The 19492-nt window shown below is 43.3% G+C and overlaps 1 protein-coding gene across 3 annotated transcripts in view; it reads right to left on the reverse strand.

Annotated features, from left to right (window-relative positions):
* lratb.1 (lecithin retinol acyltransferase b, tandem duplicate 1) overlaps positions 1-19492 on the reverse strand; it is a 164642-nt gene that overhangs the window by 85701 nt on the left and 59449 nt on the right. For all 3 annotated transcript variants that reach the window (XM_072580874.1, XM_072580952.1, XM_072581028.1), the window contains exons 12-13: positions 7767-7875; positions 7451-7550 (exon numbers count right to left, since the gene is read on the reverse strand). In XM_072580874.1, the coding sequence (XP_072436975.1) occupies positions 7451-7550; positions 7767-7875 (209 nt within the window). The remainder of the gene's footprint in view (positions 1-7450; positions 7551-7766; positions 7876-19492) is intronic.

The raw sequence follows: 19492 nt of genomic DNA on the forward strand, positions 1-19492 counted from the left end.
AACTCGAAACTTTTTATAGCTTTGAAAATCCATGATTAGATTTCTTTCATGGAACTTCTCTCACAGTTTCAGAGCATTTTATCTGCAAGCTGATAATTTGCCATTTTAGGTTTTATTTGGTGAATTTCCATGGGACTAGATTTATTACATGTATATTAGGGTAACAGAAAAGCTAGGCAAGGATGGAGTAGGTTTGTCTGGCAAGCAATGGAAAAAAATTTGAGAATATGCCTCTCTGTTTACCTGGCCACTGGAAAGTATTGCTGGCAAAGACTGGAGAGATTAATTTAACTGCACTCCTTCTTGGGCAAGCAATGACGTGCATTAGGACACGGAGTCTCATGTTTGAAAAGACTGTAGAACTAACAAGGAGCAAAAAAGATAAGATCACAAGGAGGAAACAATCTGGCTCATTGAACTGCTCTGACTATAGCTAATCCTGTCTTTCAATTCACTCTCCTGAGCTTCAAATACCTATTGATTCCTTAGACACCGAAAATACCTCTATCTCAGCTTTAAATACAGCTGATGATGGCACATTTACAATGAACTAAACTAGAGAGTTCAAAAGATTCACAACCTTTCTCATCTCAGTCCTAAACTCACAGCATCAGAAACCTGTGTTTGACTTAACCCAGGCAACTGCCTGTGTGGAGTTTGCATGCTCTCCTTGTGTCTGTGAGAGTTTCCTCTGGATGCTGTGGTTTCCTTCCACTATCCAAAGATGTGCAGGTTAGGTGGACTGGCCATACTAAAATTATCCATAGTATTCAGGGATGTGTAGGTTAGGTGGATTAGTCATGGGAAATGTGGAGTTACAGGATGTGTTGGTGGGCTGGGTCTGGGTAGGACGCTCTTCTGAGGGTCACTGTGGACCCAATAGACTGAATGACCTCCTTCTGCCTCTAGGGTTCTATGATTCTCTAAAGGATTGACTCCTTTCCAGATTTCCCAACCAAGGGCAGCATCATCTGTGTTAACCTCATCAAGTCCTTTCAGAATCGTAACTGTTTCAACAAGATCACCTCTCATTCTTCTAACCTCTAGAGGATAAAGGCCCAGTTTATTCAGCTCATAGCCCTCCTAACTCAAGGGAGCAACCTTCACAGTACCAGCCCCAAACCATGTATATCATTCCTGAAATACGGAGACAAAAATTCCACAATTGTTGGTGTTCGTGCATGCGAACACTGATCATCAACATATGTACTTTATTTTAAAAATCTGTTTTCCTGTTATATTTAGCACATTTTTATGGTCCTTGTAGAAATCAATAATTTTAAGATTTCAAAGTTCAGATTCTTGAGACCAACTTAAAATTACACAACAAAATTTCAAAGTTTAAAACTTTATTGTAACAGACAAACTAAAAGCAAATTGACTAAACACTAGTTTAGTCAGTAATTTATTCTGTCCTGCCTGTGTCTGAAAGAATTAGCTGATAATCAAGTCCCACTCCACAATTTACCTATTAGCATAAATGTTTAAATTCAATCAAAATGGCCAATTGCTTTCCCTTTAGCACTATTATTCAGAATAAAAAGATTTTCACAGGTTTCTTCAATAAACTCAAAATAATCTATTTTTTAAAATACAAAATTTATTCTTCAAATACGAGGCAATACCAATTAATATCCAAGCTTTAATTCAGAATTAGAATCATATCCTCTTTAAATTTCAAACAAACTCACGGAACAACAATGGTTCTGCAGCGATTGCACTTTTTTAAAGGGGAAAACTACCCCATCAGAGATGGAAAGTATCTTGATTAGTAGGGGGACCAAGGGTTATAGGGAGAAGGCAAGGGAATGAGGTTGAGAAACAAATGTTATAATTGAATGGCGGAGCAGACTTGATGTAGCAAGCAGCCTAATTCTGCTCCTATGTCTATTGGTGTTATTAATCAACAGTCTGTAAAACAAAGATACAGGTTTCTGAATTGTCAGTTCACTGAGCGTCTTGCTGACAAAATTGAATTGCTGACAGTGGGAAAATGACCAATGGAAAAACCTTTTAAACGAAGTTCCAGCCTGATTAGAAATCGAGCTGGATTCAAATCAATGGACAGCGTTTTAAGGTTTGCAAAGTAGCTAAAATACTAAGATGTTAGCTTTGTCAGGTTCTCAAATTTTAAACAGGAGGAAAAAAAAGAAGAGGCATTGCTGCCTTATTGCTGCTTGCCTTTTTTTTCTTTCCAATTCCTGTTTGAAGCAGAAGCCAAGGCCAGACCACTGCTAAGCAACCATCAACAAAGAGGACTCAGTCTCTTCCAAAGACAGGTACTCCAGCAATTAAGCATAATAAACCTTTTAATTACAGAAAGTGGCCAAATAGTTCAATATCTTACAAGTGCAGAATTTTCCTACTTCCCCATAAGAATATACACATATTCAAAACAATCCCCTCAACTACAAAAAAGATACCTCATTGAGCATCAAAAACAACTGAACATCTCCCTCCCCAGTCATATTTTATCTGGGTCAGATATGCCCATTTTCTACGTAGAACAGTCGATCTTCCATAATTACACCGGCACCACTCCCCACCTCATCCTCCGCTACATTGATGTCTGCATTGGCGCCACCTCGTGCTCCCACGAGGAGGTTGAGCAATTCATCAACTTCACCAACACATTCCACCCTGACCTTAAATTTACCTGGACCATCTCTGACACCTCCCTCCCCTTCCTGGACCTCTCCATCTCCATTAATGACGACCGACTTGACACTGACATTTTTTTACAAACCCACCGACTCCCACAGCTACCTGGGTTACACCTCTTCCCACCCTACCTCCTGCAAAAATGCCATCCTGTATTCCCAATTCCTCCGCCGTTTCTGCTCCCAGGAGGACCAGTTCCACCACAGAACACACCAGATGGCCTCCTTCTTTAGAGACCGCAATTTCCCTTCCCACGTGGTTAAAGATGCCCTCCAATGCATCTTGTCCACATCTCTCACCTCTGCCCTCAGACCCCACCCCTCCAACCGTAACAAGGACAGAACGCCCCTGGTACTCACCTTCCACCCGACCAACCTTCGCATAAACCAAATCATCCGCCGACATTTCCGCCACCTCCAAACAGACTCCACCACCAGGGATATATTTCCCTCCCCACCCCTTTCTGCCTTCCGCAAAGACCATTCCCTCCGTGACTACCTGGTCAGGTCCACGCCCCCCCCTACAACCCACCCTCCCATCCTGGCACCTTCCCCTGCCACTGCAGGAATTGCAAAACTTGCGCCCACACCTCCTCCCTCACCTCCATCCAAAGCCCTAAAGGAGCCTTCCACATCCATCAAAGTTTTACCTGCACATCCACCAATATCATTTATTGTATCAGTTGCTCCCGATGCGGTCTCCTCTACATTGGGGAGATTGGGTGCATCCTAGCAGAGCGCTTTAGGGAACATCTCCGGGACACCCGCACCAATCAACCACACGATCCTGTGGCCCAACATTTCAACTCCCCCTCCCACTCTGCTGAGGACATGGAGGTCCTGAGCCTCCTTCACCGTCGCTCCCTCACCACTAGACGCCTGGAGGAAGAACGCCTCATCTTCCACCTCGGAACACTTCAACCCCAGGGCATCAACGTGGACTTCAACAGTTCCCTCATTTCCCCTTTCCCCACCTCACCCCAGGTCCAAACTTCCAGCTCAGCACCATCCCTATGACCTGTCCTACCTGCCTATCTTCTTTTCCACCTATTCACTCCATCCTCCCTCCCGACCTATCACCTTCATCCCCTCCCCCACTCACCTATTGTACTCTAGGCTACTTTCTCCTCACCCCCACCCTCCTCTCACTTATCTCTCCACCCTTCAGCTCTCTGCTTGTATTCCTGATGAAGGGATTTTGCCTGAAACGTTGATTTTACTGCTCCTCGGATGCTGCCTGAACTGATGTGCTCTTCCAGCACCACTAATCCAGAATGCCCATTTTCAGTTAGCATGTCTTCACGTCTGAGATTCATGGTGCCTGAGTAACTTTTCTTCAGGTTATCTCTTGTTCTTCAGTTCATTAATGATCCAGCTGGGCTCTACAGCCTTCCTCATCGAATCAAGTAGAAGTGGTCATGCTTGATAGACCTTCCAATGTTCATGCTACTTGCATCATATGTTAAGCCTAGCTATACAGCATTTCAGGTGGTGGAAGCCAGGACCTGGTCCTCACACTGTGATGCTTAAGTATATCACTGTGGAAACTGCCTTACTTGTAATCCTTGGCCTAGTTGCTCTTGACATGAACATGCCAAATTGGACTGTGGTTGGAGTGAACATGCCAAATTCTCAGACCAGAAGTACTCTAGTAGGAGTTTGACTGACCACAGCCAATCCCCCTGAAGACTAGAATCAGATAAGCCCTTGACTGAGTGTGCTTCTGACAGCAGTACCCCTTGACCTCACTACAGACTAAGTGCGTAGATGTAAGGTGGTTGCTACTCAATTGCGAATTTCTGAAGTCAACATTTATAGGGGAAAAACCCCAAAACCTTTTGTGGATGTCAAGATTCTGATGTTTTCACTCCCATTACATTTCCTCCAATTTTTGGTCATTACCCATATCACATTAGAGAGGGATAAGTTCCACTCTATCTCTTAGCTAGACACTTTATTCACCTAAAACCAGTCCAGAGTAACTGTGGGGGCTTGATTCCCCTTCTTTTCCTTTCCCAGCTAGATAACTTCTAATCCCAATCTGTATTTTACAACTAGGATCAAGCTTGAAATACCTCCCTCTCATCAATTTCTCTCAATCACGAGTTCTTAAAGCAGTGATCTCCTTCTCTCCCTCATTCTGTGGTCAATTTTAGAGAGACTTACTACCTTTATCGCATGGCACTCTCTTTTGTTTGGATTCCAGTAGACTGACACACTCTGTGAAGTTCACAAGTACTTTAAAACACCCTGCAACACAACCAATCCTACAATTGCTTATTGGGACTCCCTCCCTCTGAATATCCATTTCCAGAGCATTGTGAACAACATGGGCCTTGCATTCAGATATGAATACTAACAAGGTATCCTTTTGGAGTTTTGTCCCTTTACTGGGACTTCAGAGATTAGGCACACATTTTCACTCTTGGGTTAGAAGTGTAGGTTAAGGACAATTCCAGCCTCTACAAATCTGATCCACGAAAAACTATCCTGGATTTTGGTTTCAGTGGATAGTATAAACATTGTGGAGTAGTGGCACATGACACAGAAGAAGTTTGGACTCTTTCTTACTGCCTTGTGTGGAGGCAGACTGGGCAGAAACCCTGCACCAACATAGAGTCAAAGCAATGAAAACTCACCCTCAACTGTCTCCATGTCACATTCTTGATAACATATGATCCAACATTTGATACCTCATAATCCAAGATCCATTTCCCATGGTCCCATAGTTCCCTGGTTCCATCCTACACTCCTCTACTCACTCCATGCTCCCTTACACAATTCTTGCTAATCTAAGCCCCCTTCCCATAACCCTTCATTGCCCTAATATGGCCTATGAAACAGAGACCAATGTTGTGGTGCTAGATATCAAATCACGCCTTCTATACCCCATCTCCCAAATTTGTCCCCTCACACGCCATACAAATTCAACCAGTATCCACCAAGGACAGGCCTCAGGGCCAAGCTGGGTTAGAAAAAAGCTGAGTTGGAGCTCACAAATCAACACGTGAACTGGCAGGCCCTACTCTCTACATTGCCATTTTGCTCGAAGTTAATAGCATGGTCCTAAAACATCACAAACTTACAAACCTTTGCATTTCTAACAATAAAGCTATTGGCAAAGAGAGCCATAGAGATGTACAACATGAAAACAAACCCTTTGGTCCAACTCGTTCATGCTGACCACATATCCTAAATTAATCTCGTCCCATTTGCCCACAATTGTCCCAAATATCCCTCTAATACCTTCCGATTTAAATACCCATCCAGATGCCTTTTAAATGCTGTAGTTGCACCAGTTCTACCACTTCCTCTGGCACCTCATTTCATATATGCACCAGCCTCTGCATGCTCCTTTGGTCCTTTTTTAAATCATTCCCCTCTCACCTTAAACCTACATCCTCTAGTTTTGGACACCCCTGTCCTGGGAAAAAGACTTCGGCTATTCACACTATCCATGTCCTCATGATTTTATAAATTTCAAAAGGTCATTCACCAGCTTCAAACACTCCAGGGAAAACAGCCCCTGCCTATTCAACTAGCAAGGGAATCCACAATGCTTCATGTTTTCCCAGTGCTCTGATTGGTATGTGAAGGTTTGTAAGTTTGTGATGTTTTAGGACCATGCCATTAACTTCGAGCAAAATGGCAATGTAGAGAGTAGTACAGAGGGTTTGAACTCTGTAGTTCAAACCCTCCAATCCAGGCAACAGCCTTGTAAATCTTTTCTGAACCCTTTCAAGTTTAACAACATTTTTCCTATAGGAGGGACACCAGAACTGAACACAGTCTTCCGAAAGCCGCAACATGACATGCCAATTTGCATACTCAATGCACTGACTAATAAAGGCAAGCACATCAGTCACAAAGATGATGCAAGCTACTGTGTAAAATGATGATTGTATCACTGCAGACAGTGTCAGCACAACCCAGGGAGATATGCATTTCTAAACAAAACTGTTCTTATCTCAGAAAACTGAAGAAATATTCATACATCCACCAAACCCTTTTCCTCTTGCCAACTTTTTCCATTTTCCCATTCTTCTCAAAGCAGCGAAACCTTGGTGGGATGCAGTTCCGTAAATACTAGTTGTCTTCGAGTATATCAGCCAAGTGGCCATAGTCTAAACCTAAGCTCTAACAGTGATTGCTATGTTGACAGTTACATATAGACGAATGGAAACATTTAAAATATTACAATACTGTAACCGGACACTTCTCATTACAAACTTGCAGATTAAGTACATCTGTGAGGCATACCAATCAGAGCACTGGGAAAACATGAAGCATTGTGGATTCCCTTGCTAGTTTCCTCCCTCAAGCCCACAACAAATACTTATTCACAAATGGAGGGAATTAAAATGACAACCCACTCCAGCCGTACAGAGGGAAAAAAAACGTAATGGCAAACTGTGCTTTGAGAACATAGGAAAGACCTCCTGCCTACATGTTTAGTTGTGCCATGTTAATCAATATTGGCCTCATTCCTGATGCAGGGTTCATTCTGCTATTAACACATGAAATTATATTGCCATATCTGATCCTGTGGATGCAATTTCAAAAATGAATGCCAGTACCATAATTGCACAAAACAAGTTTTTCTTGTTTGTCTGTCTGAAAACTTAACATAAATGAAAATTTCTCAAAACATTTAGTGAAATTCCCGCATCAATTCATAATCTGTTTGAATTGTTTAAATTTCTAAGATAGCATTTATGGGCAGTTCAAAATAAATCTATATTGGTTAATTTTTTTGCAAGCAAATATACAAAGAAGCAATGCCCACTTACCCATTCCAGTACCAGCTGGTGCAACTTCACGGGAAAAGACTTCTAGGGCTTTCTTCTGCATGTGATGAACAGCCAGCCATATAACAGCTTCACGAGGATTCTGTACAACCAAACCATAGCATTTCCACATTAACCAGTAAACATCCACAATAAACAGACAGAAGCTTAAGGAATTGTCACTTTCCATTGCATGAACGTTTGCATATCTAATCACTTTAAAACTCAAATTGCGAAGATGATGCAGCTGAATAACTGAAAAAAGTTTGAAACATTGATCACTACACCTATTTATAATTTAGAAAATAACTTCACATACATCTGTCTTCTTTACAGCATGCTTGCCATAGATTTCTTCAGATCCCAAAATCTGAACATTAACTGATTTGAAGTCATCCAGACCCATCTGTTTAAACATGCGTCGCACCCTGCAAGAGTCAACAAATAAAGAGAAAGACTACTTTAGAATCACAAACAATTTACCAAATTTTACAACATATACTTATCACTATGAGTTAGCAGAATTTCATTTTCCAATGGAGTAACTTCTGTCTCTCAGAAAATGGGAATGGGAAAAGCTGGTAATGAGGAAAGCACAGTGTATTGTGATAGAAGTAAATTAATCCTCTGATGCAATAAGGCTGATCTGATATCAAGTTCAATTTTTTTTTGTATTTTTTAATTCTATCACAGGACCTCTCCAGCAGAATTTGTTTTCCATGCTAAATTACCATTGAATTGAGTGTCTTATTAGGACATTTTTTTTTAAGATTCCCTACAGTGTGGAAACAGGCCCTTTGGCCCAACAAGCCCACACCAACCCTTCGAAGAGTAAACCACCCAGACCCATTTCCCTCTGACTAATGCACCTAACACTATGGGCAATTTAAAATGGCCAACTCACCTGAACTGCACATCTTTGGACTGTGGGAGGAAACTGAAGCAAACCCATGCAGCCACAGAGAGAATGTGCAAACTCCACACAGACAGTTGCCTGAGGTGGGAATTGAACCCCGGTCTCTGGCGCTGTGAGGAAGCAGTGCTAACCACTGTGTCACCATGCCGCCCAGAGAACAATTCTGAGGGAAATTAAGAGTTAAGCATATGTGACTCCTGACCCATGGCAGATAATACCAAATAAGGAGAGCAGAATTCCTATCCTAAAGGTCATTAGTAAACCAGATGGGTTTTTACAACAATTAACGATAATTTTACTGTCACTATTAGTCCCCAAAGCATTTGCCTTGGCCTCTGGCTTGCGAGTCCAGTGACATCACCATTATGCCATTATCTCCTTTGATATGTTTATGAATTTCATCCCTTACATCTCAATCTTTTGGCACCACTTAGTTTATTTGCTTTCGATTTTTAAACTGCACTTCCCTCAAAAACTACCCACGCAGTGATTATGTTATTGTCTAGTAACTCAGAGGTATGGACCAGCTCTCTGGAGACCCAAATTTAAGTTCCATCAAGAGTCAGAGAATTTAAATGCAATTCATTAAACTAATTCATTTCCTCCACTACTGACCCAAAAAGCATGAAGTGTATACACCATCAATACGGTGCAGTCAATCAAGACGCTAACTTTTCTTTGACAGCACCCATCAAACACCTGACCTCAATGGACTAGAAGGTCAGCACACCAAGCACGTAGAAACAGAACAAAATCCCCCCATGATCTCACAGATTTCTGTCTTGGAACTGGATTGCTGTTATTCAAAGAACAAAGAATAGTATAGCACAGGAATAGGCCCTTTGACCAACTAAATCTGTTTCAACACTGCTGCCTTTCTAAACTACAAACCTTTTGGCTCTACATGGTTCATATCCCTTCAATCCCTGCCTATTCATGTATCTGTCAATACAACTCTTAAACATTGTTACTGTATCTAGTTCCATCACAAACAATTACTGGAAAGCTGCTAGATCTGGTTCTAAGACCTCCTCTGACTGCACACGTCGCACCCACTGTGTGAAAAACTTACCTCTCACACCTCCTTTAAACCACCTTATATATCAAATTATGTATACCCTTGAGTAGAACATAGAACATAGAAGAATACAGCGCAGTACAGGCCCTTCGGCCCTCGATGTTGCGCCGATCAAAGTCCACCTAACCTACACTAACCCACTATCCTCCATATTCCTATCCAATGCCCGCTTAAATACCCATAAAGAGGGAGAGTCCACTACTGCTACTGGCAGGGCATTCCATGAACTTACGACTCGCTGAGTGAAGAACCTACCCCTAACATCAGTCCTATATCTACCCCCCTTAATTTAAAGCTATGCCCCCTTGTAATAGCTGACTCCATACGTGGAAAAAGGTTCTCACTGTCAACCCTATCTAACCCCCTAATCATCTTGTACACCTCTATCAAGTCACCCGTAAACCTTCTTTTCTCCAATGAAAACAACCCCAAGTGCCTCAGCCTTTCCTCATAGGATCTTCCTACCATACCAGGCAACATCCTGGTAAACTTCCTCTGCACCCGTTCCAGTGCCTCCACATCCTTCCTATAGAATGGCGACCAAAACTGCACACAATATTCCAGATGCGGCCGCACCAGAGTCTTATACAACTGCAGCATGACCTCAGGACTCCGGAACTCAATTCCTCTACCAATAAAAGCCAGTACGCCATATGCCTTCTTCACTGCACTATTTACCTGGGTGGCAACTTTCAGAGATCTGTGTACATGGACACCAAGATCCCTCTGCTCTTCCACACTACCAAGTATCTGACCATTAGCCCAGTACCCCATCTTTTTATTACTCTTACCAAAGTGAATCACCTCACACTTAGCTACATTGAACTCCATTTGCCACCTTTCTGCCCAGCTCTGCAGCTTCTCTATATCCCGCTGTAACCTGCCATATCCTTCCTCACTGTCTACAACTCCTCCGACTTTCGTATCATCCGCAAACTTGCTCACCCAACCTTCTAACCCTTCCTCCAGGTCATTTATAAAAATGACAAACAGCAATGGTCCCAAAACAGATCCTTGCGGAACACCACTAGTGACGGCACTCCAAGATGAACCTTTGCCATCAACTACTACCCTCTGTCTTCTTCCAGCCAGCCAATTCCTAATCCAAACCTCCAACTCACCCTCAATGCCATATCTCTGTATTTTCTGCAGTAGCCTACCATGGGGGACCTTATCATACGCCTTACTAAAATCCATATATACCACATCTACCGCTTTCCCCTCATCTACCTCCTTAGTCACCTTCTCAAAGAATTCAATAAGGTTTGTGAGGCACGACCTGCCCTTCACAAAACCATGCTGACTATCCTTGATCACATTATTCTTATCCAGATGTGCATAAATCCTATCCCTTACAATTCTCTCTAAGACTTTGCCCACAACAGAAGTGAGACTCACTGGCCTATAGTTACTAGGATTATCCCTACTCCCCTTCTTGAACAAGGGAACCACGTTTGCTAGCCTCCAGTCCTCTGGCACTACTCCTGTAGACAAAGAGGACACAAAAATCAAGGCCAATGGCTCTGCAATCTCCTCCCTTGCTTCCCAGAGAATCCTAGGATAAATGCCATCAGGCCCAGGGGACTTATCTATTTTCACCCTTGCCAGAATTTCCAACACCTCTTCTCTACATATCTCAAAGCCATCCATTCTACTTATTCGTGCCTCAGTATTCATATCGACAACAATGTCCTGTTCCTGAGTGAATACTGACGAAAAGTATTCATTCAGTGCCTCCCCAATCTCTTCAGCCTCCATACGCAACTTCCCATTACTATCCTTGATTACTATCCCTAGTCATTCTTTTATTCCTAACATACCTATAGAAAGCCTTAGGGTTTTCCCTAATCCTACCAACTAAGGACCTTTCATGTCCCCTCCTTGCTGCTCTTAGCTCTCTCTTCAGGTCCTTCCGGGCTACCTTATAACTCTCAATCGCCCCTATTGAACCTTCACGCCTCATCTTTACAAAGGCCGCCCTCTTCCATTTAACAAGGGATTCCAACTCCTTACTAAACCACGGCTCCCTTTCCTCCCTGCCTGATAGGTACGTACTTATCAAGGACACTCAATAGTTGCTCCTTGAACAAGTTCCACATATCAATTACGCTCTTGCCTTGGAATCTACTTTTCCAATCCACACATCCTAAGTCATGCCTCAACGCATCATAATTTCCCTGCCCCCAGCTATAACTCTTGCCCTGTAGTACACACTTATCCCTCTCCATCACTAGAGTAAAAATCACTGAATTGTGGTCACTGTCCCCAAAGTGCTCACTTACCTCTAATTCTAATACCTGGCCTGGTTCATTACCCAGAACCAAATCCAGTATGGCCTCACCTCTTGTTGGCTTATCTACATATTGTGTCAGGAAACTCTCCTGCACACATTGCACAAACACTGACCCATCTAACGAACTTGAGCTATAGCTTTCCCAATCAATATCAGGAAAGTTAAAGTCTCCCATAACAATCACCCTATTACTGTCACTCTTCTCCTGAATCATCTTCGCAATCCTTTCTTCAACGATTCTAGGACTATTAGGAGGCCTGTAAAAGACTCCTAACAGGGTGACCTCACCTCTCCTATTCCTAACCTCAACCCAAACTACCTCAGATGGCAAATCTTCGTCCATCTTCCTTTCCACCGCTGTAATACTATCTTTGACAAGCAAAGCCACACCCCCCCTCTTTTACCCCCACCTCTGACCCTACTAAAACATTTAAACCCTGGAACCTGCAACAGCCAATCCTGTCCCTGATCTAGCCATGTCTCCGTAATAGCCACAACATCGAAGTCCCAGGTACCAACCCACGCTGCAAGTTCACCTACCTTATTTCGTATACTTCTGGCATTAAAGTATACACACTTCAAGCCACTCTTCTGTTTACAGGCACCCTCCTTTAAGATTGATGCCATATTCCTAACCTCCCTACACTCCAGGTCCTGCACCCTAAAGCTATAGTCTGGGTTCCCATGCCCCTGCAGAGTTAGTTTAAACCCCCCCCAAGAGCACTAGCAAACCTCCCCCCAAGGATACTGGTGCCCCTCAGGTTCAGGTGCAGACCATCCTGTTTATAGAGGTCCCACCTTCCCCAGAAAGAACCCCAGTTATCCAAGTACCGAAATCCCTCCCTCCTGCACCATCCCTGTAGCCACGCATTTAACTGTTCGCTCTCCCTATTCCTCGACTCTCTATCACGTGGCACGGGTAACAAACCAGAGACAACAACTCTGTTCGTTCTAACTCTGAGCTTCCAACCTAGCTCCCTAAAAGCCTGTCTAACATCCTCAGCACTCCTCCTACCTATGTCATTGGTGCCAATATGGACCACGACTTCAGGCTGCTCCCCCTCCCCCTTAAGGACCCGGAAAACACGATCAGAGACATCACGTACCCTTGCACCTGGGAGGCAACATACCAAACGTGAGTCTCTCTCGTTCCCACAAAACCGCCTATCTGTGCCCCGAACTATCGAGTCCCCAATTATTATTGCTCTGCTCTTCTCCACCTTTCCCTTCTGAGTAGCGGGGACAGGCTCTGTGCCAGAGGCCTGAGCCCCGTCACTTACCCCTGGTAAGTCGTCCCCCCACAAGTATCCAAAACGGTATACTTGTTCTTGAGGGGAACGACCGCAGGGGGTCCCTGCACTGGCTGCTTCCTCCCAGTCCCCCTCACTGTCACCCATCTATCTGCCATCTTTGGAGTTACTACTTCCCTATAGCTCCGATCTATGACCCCCTCTGCCTCCCGAATGATCCGAAGTTCATCCAACTCCAGCTCCAGTTCCCTAACACGGTCTTGGAGGAGCTGGAGATGGGTGCACTTCCTGCAAGTGTAATCAGCAGGGACGTCCATGGCATCCCTCACCTCATACATGTTGCAGGAGGAACATTGCACTGCCTTCACTGCCATCCTTCTAAAGCTAAATTTTATTTTAAAACAAAACTGGGTCTAAAGAATGCAACAAGCAAAATTCAGCACTTACCTACTTACCACAATGGATCTTATTATTAGGTTAGAGGAGGAGGGCGGGTTTTACCATGAGATAAATAATCCAACTATCCAGGCTACTCATAATTTTCTAAACTTTCTATGAGGTTGCCCCTCAGCCTCAAAACATTCAAATGAAAACAAACCAACACTCTTCATAGCAAATACCCTCCAAACCAGTCAACATCATGGTAAACCTTTTCGGTACCATCTCCAAAGTCTCCACATCCTTCTGGTAGGATGGTGAACAGAACAATACACAATATTCTAAATGTGGTCCAACTAAAGTTCTAGACAGCTCCACATGACTTGCCAGCTTTTATACAGTATGCCCCAACTGAGGAAAAAGTGAGGACTGCAGATGCTGGAGATCAGAGCTGAAAAGGTGTTGTTGGAAAAGCGCAGCAGGTCAGGCAGCATCCAAGGAGCAGGAGAATCGACGTTTCGAGCATGAGCCTGACCTGCTGCGCTTTTCCAGCAACACATTTTCAGACCCAACTGAGGAAGGCAAGCATGTCATATGCTTTTTTTGACCACCTTATCCATTTATATTGCCATTTTCAGGCAACTGTGGACCTGTACATCCAATCCCTCTGTATACTAATGCTTCTGCCATTTACTGTATACTTCCCTCCTACATGAAATCCTCCAAAGACATCACCTCACATTTGTCAGGATTAAATTTGATTTAGCTTTTCTCTGGACACACCTAACAAATTCCTCCCCACTCAAGCTCCTGGCACTAAGGGAAAGTTAAAATCACCCACCATAACGACCTTATTATTTTTACATTTTTCCATAATCTGTCCGCCTATTTGTTCCTCTATCTCCTGTTGGCTGTTGGGAGAACTGTGGTACAATCCCAGAGTGATTGTACCCATACAGTCTCATTGGATGAGCCCTCCAAGATGACTTCTCTCAGAGAAGCCGTGATATTCGTTCTTATCACTAACACAACACCCTCCCCACCAACCTCTTTGACACGTGAACACATTTAAATCCCAGAACATTAACCTGTTAGTGTTGGCCCTTTCTCCACTAAGTTTCTGCAGTAGCTACAACCTGACAGGTATATAGAGTCATAGAGATGTACAGCACAGAAATTGATCCTTTGGTCCAACCTGTCCACGCTGACCAGATATCCTAACCTAATCTATTCCCATTTGCCAGCACTTGGTCCATAAACCTCTAAACCCTTCCTATTCATAAACCCATCCAGATGCCTTTTAAATGTTGTAATTGTATCAGCCTCCACCACTTCCTCTGGCAGCTCATTCCACACACATACCATTCTTTGCACGAAACAGTTGTCCCTTAGGTCTCTTGTAAATTTTTCTCCCCTCACTCTAAACCTAGTTCTGAACTTCCCTACCCCAGGGAATGACCTATCCACACCCCTAATGATTTTTTCAACCTCTATCAAGGCATCCCTCAGCCTCTGATGCTCCAGGGAAAACAGCTCCAACCTATTCAGGCTCAAACCCTCCAACCCTGGCAATATCTTTGTAAATCTTTTCGGCACCCTTTCAAGTTTAACAACATCCTTCCGATAGGAGGCAGATCAGAATTGTACCCAATATTCCAGAAGTGGCCTAACCAATGTCTTGTACAGCTGCAACATTATCTCTCAACTCCTATATTCCATGCAATGACCAATAAAGGAAAGCATACTAAACTCCTTCTTCACTATCCTATCTACCTGTACTCCTCTTCCAAGGAACTATGAACCTGCACTCCAAGGTTTCTTTGTTCAGCATCACTTCCAAGGACCTTAAAATTAAGTGTGTAAGTCCTGCGCTGATTTGCCTTTCCAAAATGCAGATGTCTAAATTAAACTCCATCTGCCACTCCTTGGCCCATTGGGCCATCTGATCAAGATCCCACTATACTCTGATGTAATCTTCTTCACTGTCGAAGGCACCTATTAGTAATTCAAATTTGAGGCTCATCTGCCTGACTGGTCACACTGCCTGCATTCAAGTGAATGCATGTCAGACTGCCAGTGCCACCGCGTTCAGTCACCTCTTCCTGCCTGGTCTTCCTGTTAGCCTTACTGGCCTTAGCCTATAACTCCTCCTGAGTCATTTCACTTGCTAACCTACTGCTCTGGTTCCCAAGCCATTCTTTTTTGTTGATTCAAAATTCTGGAACTCTTTTCATAACAGAACTGTGGGCATACCTACATCACATGGATGGCAATTGTTCATTCATAATCACATAACCACAATCACCACTGCAATCTCAATGACTTTTAGGGACGAACAATAAACACTGGCCTTGCCAGTGACAGCCACAGGTCACAAATACTTGTTAAAAGTCCTCCCTTCACAGGAAAGAGAAACCACGGATCATTCCACTAAAGCCAGCATTGATCAGATGCAAAAGAAAAAACTGCAGTCTGCCAACAATGCTATTTGCTGTAAAGCTAAGGTAAAGACCATCGGCTGCTCTCTCATTAGAGAGAGAGTTGGTTGTTGGTGAGTTTAACCTGAGGATCACCACACATCAGGCCAGCGACGAGGTTGAGAAGGTGGGACCTTCATAGTGATCTCATCAGTACAGGAAATGAAGCAGCGCTGTTGGTGTCACCCAACATCACAAACCAACTGATTCCTATCATTCCCTGCAGCCAGATGCACAACAGTGTTGAATGTGACTGTCTTTCCTCTTGATTCACACTTTGTAGTGATCTGCTCATGAAATACTGTGTTTCAGAAAAGCTGTCCCATCACCCCTGCCCATTCAGAACGGAAATACAGGTTAAATACTTACAATCTATCTGTGCACAGATCAATCTTACTTCAATATGCTGCTCTGTCACATTAGCTCTGTCACATTACTTAGAAACACTATTGCAGTTTAATGGAGGAAGTATTCAGACTAAAATAAAAGAAGTTCAATAACGAAGCTCATTTGAAGAAACTGGAGGCACCAATTTAATTTGTTGTCGTAAGACTTTTATTTATTTCTGGCTGAACTAGAATTTATCAGCCTTCCCTAATTACCCTTGAAAAGATGGTGATGAAGTGCATTCTTGGACCCCTGCACTCCAAAAGCTTGCGATTTCAAATAAATCTTTTGGACTATAACCTGGTGACATGTGACTTCTGACTTTGTCCACCCCAATCCAAAACTGACACCTCCACATCATATAGTCTAGGTATAACCACAATTCCGTTAGGGATAGAGTTCCAGGATTTTGACCAAGCGACAGTGAAAGAACAGTGATATACATTAGGATGACGAGGGGCTTGGAGGGAAACTTGCAGGTGGTGGTGTTCCTATGCATTTGCTGCACTTGTCCTTCTAAATGGAAATATCATGGATTTGGAAGGTGCCGTCTAAGGAGTCTTCATGAATTTCTGTAGTGCATCTTGTAGATGATATAAATGCTGTGACTCAGCATTGGTGGTGGAGAGAGTGAATGTTTGTAGATGAATGTTTGTCAATCAAGTGAGCTACTTGGCTCAGGGTGGTTTCACGCTTTTTGGATACTGTTAGCGTTGTATGCATCCAGGCAAGTGGGGAGTGTTCTATCACATTTTCAACTTCTGTTGTGGATGCTGGACATGCTTTGGTGATCAATTACTCACTTGCAGCCACATCGTTTATATGGCTAGTCAGTTCAGTTTCTAGTCAATAATAACCTCAGATTATTGTTACTCATGAATTCAGTGATTGCAAGTCCATGAAAGTCCTTCTCTCTTGCAAAATGAAGTAACTGCTTCGCACATTTGGGCATGGGTATTATTTGCCATTTATCAGCCCAAACCTACATACTGTCCAGGTCTTGATGCATTTGGAAATGGACTGCTTTATTTTGTTAAGAGCAAAAATACTGAATAACCCTACTTCTGACGTTGCTATGGAGGGTTGCTTATTGATAAATAGCAACTGAGGATGGTGTGGCTCAGAACACGATCCTGAGGAATGCAGTAGGGGTGTCTTGGAGCTGAGATGACAGTCCTCCAACAACAAAACTATCTTCCTCTGTGACTGTTTTGACTCTAACTAGTAGAGAGTTTCACTCAGATTTACATTGATTCCAATTTTTCTAGGGGTCCTTGATGCCACAATCGGTCAAATGCGGCCTTAATTTCAAGGGCTGTTACTCTCACCTCACCTTTGGAATTCAGCTCTTCTGTTAATCTTACAGTGCAAAGACCAATACCAGTGTAGATTACAAAACATATTTGGAGCACAATAGCTAATTTCTGCAGTGAAGATGATAAGAAAAAAGTTTTGAAAAATATCTACAATGTAGAAAATTTATTTTTCCAAAAGAACACATTTCCATTCATTACTTTCAAAATATCATCTTCACTCTAGCGCAGACACAAGATGCTAAGTAGCTCTTCTCTGCACTTGACATTGCATGTTTGTATGTGTTAAATAATTTCCTACAGCATACTGGCTCACTGTTTAGCACTGCTACCTCACAGAGCCAGGGACCTGGGTTTGATTCCAGCCTTGGGTGACTATCTGTGTGGAGTTTGTACGTTCTGCCTGTGTCTGTGTCGGTTTCCTCTGGGTGATCTGGTTTCCTCCCACTGTCCAAAAATGTTTAGGTTAGGTGGATTGGCCATGCTAAACTGCACATAGTGCCCAGGGATATGTAGGTTAGGTGAATTAGCCATGGGAAATGCAGGGTTACAGGGAAATTGTAGAGGGAAAGGGTCTGGATGGGATGTTCCTCAGAGGGGCAAGAACAAAGAACCTTACAGCTCAGGAATAAGCCCTTCAACCCTCGAAGCCTGAGCTGATCCAGATCCTCTACCTAAACCTGTATCCTATTTTCTAAGGATCTGTATCCCTCTGCTCCCTGCCCATTCATTCTGGATATATCTTAAATGATGGTATCCTTCCTGCCCCTATCACCTCCACTGGTAACACATTTCAGGCACCCACGACCCTGTGTGAAGAACTTTCCACATATCTCCCCTAAACCTTTCACCTCTCACTCTGAACTTGTGACCCGCAGTAATTGAGTCCTCCACTTTGGGAAAAGGTTTCTTGCTATCCACCCTGTCTACACCTCTCATGATTTTGTAGGCCTCAATCAGGTCCCCCCCCAAACCTCCACCTTTCCAATGAAAATAATTCTAATCTACTTAATATCCCCTCATAACTAGCACCCTCTATACTAGGCAACATCCTGATGAACCTCCTCTGCACCCTTCCAAACATCCACATCCTTTTGGTAATATGGCAACCAGAACTGTACGCAGTATTCCAAATGTGGCTGAACTAAAGTTTTATACAACTGTAACATGACTTGTCAACTCTTGCACTCAATACTCTGTCCAATGAAGGAAAGCATTCTGTATGCCTTGACCACTGTACTGACCTGCATTGCCACCTTCAGGGAACAACGGACCTGAACACGCAGATCTCTCTGTACATCAATTTTCACCAAGACTTTTCCATTTATTGTATATTTTGCTCTTGAATTGCATCTTCCAAAATTCATCACCTCGCATTTGTCTGGATTGAACGCCACCTGCCATTTCTCTGCTCAACTCTCCAATCTATCTTTCTTCTGCTGTATTCTCTGACAGTCCCCTTCACTATCTGCTACTACCCCAAATTAGTGTCATCTGCAATGAGGCAACCTACACCTTCCTCCAAATCATTTATGTATATCACAAACAAAATGGTCCCAACACTGATCCCTGTGGGTCACCACTGGTCACAGGTCTCCATTTTGAGAAGCTCCCTTCCACTACTACTCTGTCTCCTGTTGCCCAGCCATTTCTCTATCCATCTAATGAGAACACCCTGAACCCCATGCGACTTTACCTTCCTCATCAGCCTACCACGGGGAACCTTACTAAAGTCCATGTATATGACATCTACATCCCTTCCCTCATCAATCAACTTTGTTACCTCTTCAAAGAATTCTATTAGGTTTGTAAGACATGACCCTTCCTGCACAAAAACATGCTACCTATTACTGATAAGCCCATTTTCTTCCATATGGTATATATCCTATCCCTCAGGATCTCTTCCAGTAGCTTACCTACCACTGACATCAGGCTCACAGGTCTGTGATTACC

This window comes from Chiloscyllium punctatum, chromosome 1 (assembly GCF_047496795.1).
Source record: "Chiloscyllium punctatum isolate Juve2018m chromosome 1, sChiPun1.3, whole genome shotgun sequence".
NCBI lineage: Eukaryota > Metazoa > Chordata > Chondrichthyes > Orectolobiformes > Hemiscylliidae > Chiloscyllium > Chiloscyllium punctatum.